Source organism: Rhagoletis pomonella, unplaced genomic scaffold, assembly GCF_013731165.1.
Source record: "Rhagoletis pomonella isolate Grant_MI unplaced genomic scaffold, Rhpom_1.0 Rhpom_scaffold_11254, whole genome shotgun sequence".
NCBI classification, from domain to species: domain Eukaryota; kingdom Metazoa; phylum Arthropoda; class Insecta; order Diptera; family Tephritidae; genus Rhagoletis; species Rhagoletis pomonella.
In genome coordinates this window covers 1-2,414 of record NW_023469781.1, presented here as the reverse complement: position 1 = coordinate 2,414, position 2,414 = coordinate 1, and the positions used below count along the sequence as shown (strand labels likewise).

The following is a 2,414-nucleotide window of genomic DNA, read 5'->3' as shown; positions in this document are numbered from 1 at the left end:
CTGCTGAAATGCTGCCATTTATTCTGGACATGTGTCCCAGTGATTCATATTCTGTTAGTACCCTATTATACTCCTTTTACAGGACGGGATCCTTTGTAAGCCGTGTCTCATTCCGGAAGAACTGAGAGCATGCTTTTTTAAGAGAGGGGCCTAGGCAAATGTTTGCTGGAAATTCCTTCCTAAATGGTAGCGAGACTACATATTTTCCATATGGGTTTCTCTCAGTCGTTTTCCGATAAAGCTCTTCACAATACTTGTCGTCTTCGTTTAAATTTTTGTTTTTCGGTATATCTTCTAGTTCCCAGAAAGCTGTTAGTTGTTTATCCAAGGCAACTTCGCTATGATAAGAAACTATGTTGTTTGTTGGATTTGGTGCTTCTGTGCAACCGGTTAAAATCCAACCGAACACGGTTTCTTGGGCAAGAAGTGTACTGAGAACATTTTTCTTCAAGCCGCACAAAATAATTTGGGGATAAATGTCTCCGCCAAGTACTAGGTCTACTTCTTCGTTAACGTAGAACCTTTTATCTGCTAAAATCAAATCTGGAAATGCCTGCATAGTCATAGCGCTGATATGGTAGGATGGAAGATTTCCAGTTAATTTTGTCAGCACGAGCACTGTTGCATGTAGGCTAAACAGTAGGTCAACAGGGGACCGTAGTTCTATGTTGCATGCCTCCTTGACCTGAGCAGAAGTTGAATTCGTGATGCCTGAAACTTTGGCATACATATTCTTAGATGGCAGGTTGATTCTGCGTTTGAGTCGTTCTGTTATAAAGGAACACTCAGAACCAGAATCAATGAGTGCTCGTGCTGAAAAATCTGTACCATTGAGATGTATATTTACACGAGCCGTTCCTAAAAGTACACCTGAGTTCATATTTGCATAATTAGACTTAACGTTTTTTGCTTTTACCGGAGTTAGTTTTATTGAAGTTACGCCTTGCTGCAGCTTGTTTCGAGGTTGAGGCAACATCTTTGGCAGAGCTCGGTGGCGTTTGAGGCAGTGTTGCCTTTGGCGGAATTGTCTGGGTGTGAAGGAGCGTATGATGTCGCGAGTGACACGTGCCGCAATTGAAAGGGCTTGTGCATCTTGATACAGTATGTCCAGAACTCAGACAATTCAGGCAAGCATTGTTGCTCTTTAAAAACTCTATCCTTTCAGTTGGCGTTAGCTTTAGGAAATGGGAACAGCGGCGTAATTTGTGTTCATTTGTTTGGCACATTTTACATGTGTACTTGGTTACGTTTGTTTGGAACGCGCCAAGTCTTTTTGTGGGGGCTTCTGAGGGATGTCTGGTGTTTTGCGGCTTTGACGCTTTTACAGACTTTGTGCCTTTTATGCCTGACATGGTTTCCAAGGTTTGAAACCTATTCGATAGGAACTTGTCCAAGTCTTCCCACTTTGGTAAATCTTTCTTATGGTCTATGGTTTGTTCCCATAGAGCCAGCGTACAGTCGGGAAGTTTAGTTGAGCAAAGATATACAATAATTGTATCCCAATTCGATATGTCAATGTTGTGGCTCTTGAGGGCTGATAAGCAATTATTTATATCGCGCTGCAACTTCTTCAGTGAGCTACCACACTCACTATCTATAGAAATTAGATTAAAAAGAATTTTTAGTTGCTTATTTATGATACGCTTATTTTCATAACTCTCACACAGGTTATTCCAGGCCGTTTGAAAACCTTCATTGGTGAGTGGACATTTTCTTACTATGTCTTTGGCTTCCCCTTGAGTCTTCTGATTCAGGTGAAATAGTTTCTCAACAGGGGTGAGTCGCTTGTTGAGGATGTATATGGCTGTGAACATGTCACGGAACGCTGGCCTTGACAGATAGTCGCCCTTGAACACATCTGTGTCACACGGAGGGAGGTGAATATTGTGTTCACGAACCGACTGATCTTGTACATCCTTCTCTGCGTTTACAAGCGTGTCAGACTGACTAGCCATTGCCGACATGCATTTGACATAGCTGGAAAACGAGCCCTTATGTTTCCGTCTAATTGCTTTAATGTCATCTTTAGAAATTCCTTCATTATTTATGATCGCGTCATAAGCTACTTTGGTCTTTTCCCACAAAGCCTTTAGTTCGTCTTGCTGTATTGCAAGGCCGTGTTTGTTTTGCTCTGCGGCTGGTGTGCTACTGTAATCTGATTCAAATTCGATTACCGATTCTGCCAATCAAATAAAGGTTTCCATTGCGGTAATTGATCTTCAGATTACTCTTTACGAATTAAAATTTGTTGTAGTTTTCGAAAGAAGTATGTTCACTATAAGTAGGAATAGTAGTTCACTATAAGTAGTATTTTTTCAGAAAAGTGATAAGCATATGTATGTATATATATGTGTATGTGCTACTCGCCACCCAACACTGCCGACGAAGGTATATATATATATGTATGTATATAT

At 40.8% G+C, this 2,414-nt stretch overlaps 1 protein-coding gene across 1 annotated transcript; it reads right to left on the bottom strand.

Annotated features, from left to right (window-relative positions):
* Positions 1-254: 254 nt before the first annotated feature.
* LOC118756632 lies at positions 255-2,179 on the bottom strand (the record flags this gene model as incomplete). The annotated part of the gene is made up of 3 exons (XM_036491388.1): positions 255-858; positions 917-1,594; positions 1,664-2,179. Coding segments are annotated over 3 exons (1,798 nt in total), but the record flags the coding sequence as incomplete, so codon positions are not given.
* Between the last annotated feature and the right edge of the window lie 235 nt (positions 2,180-2,414).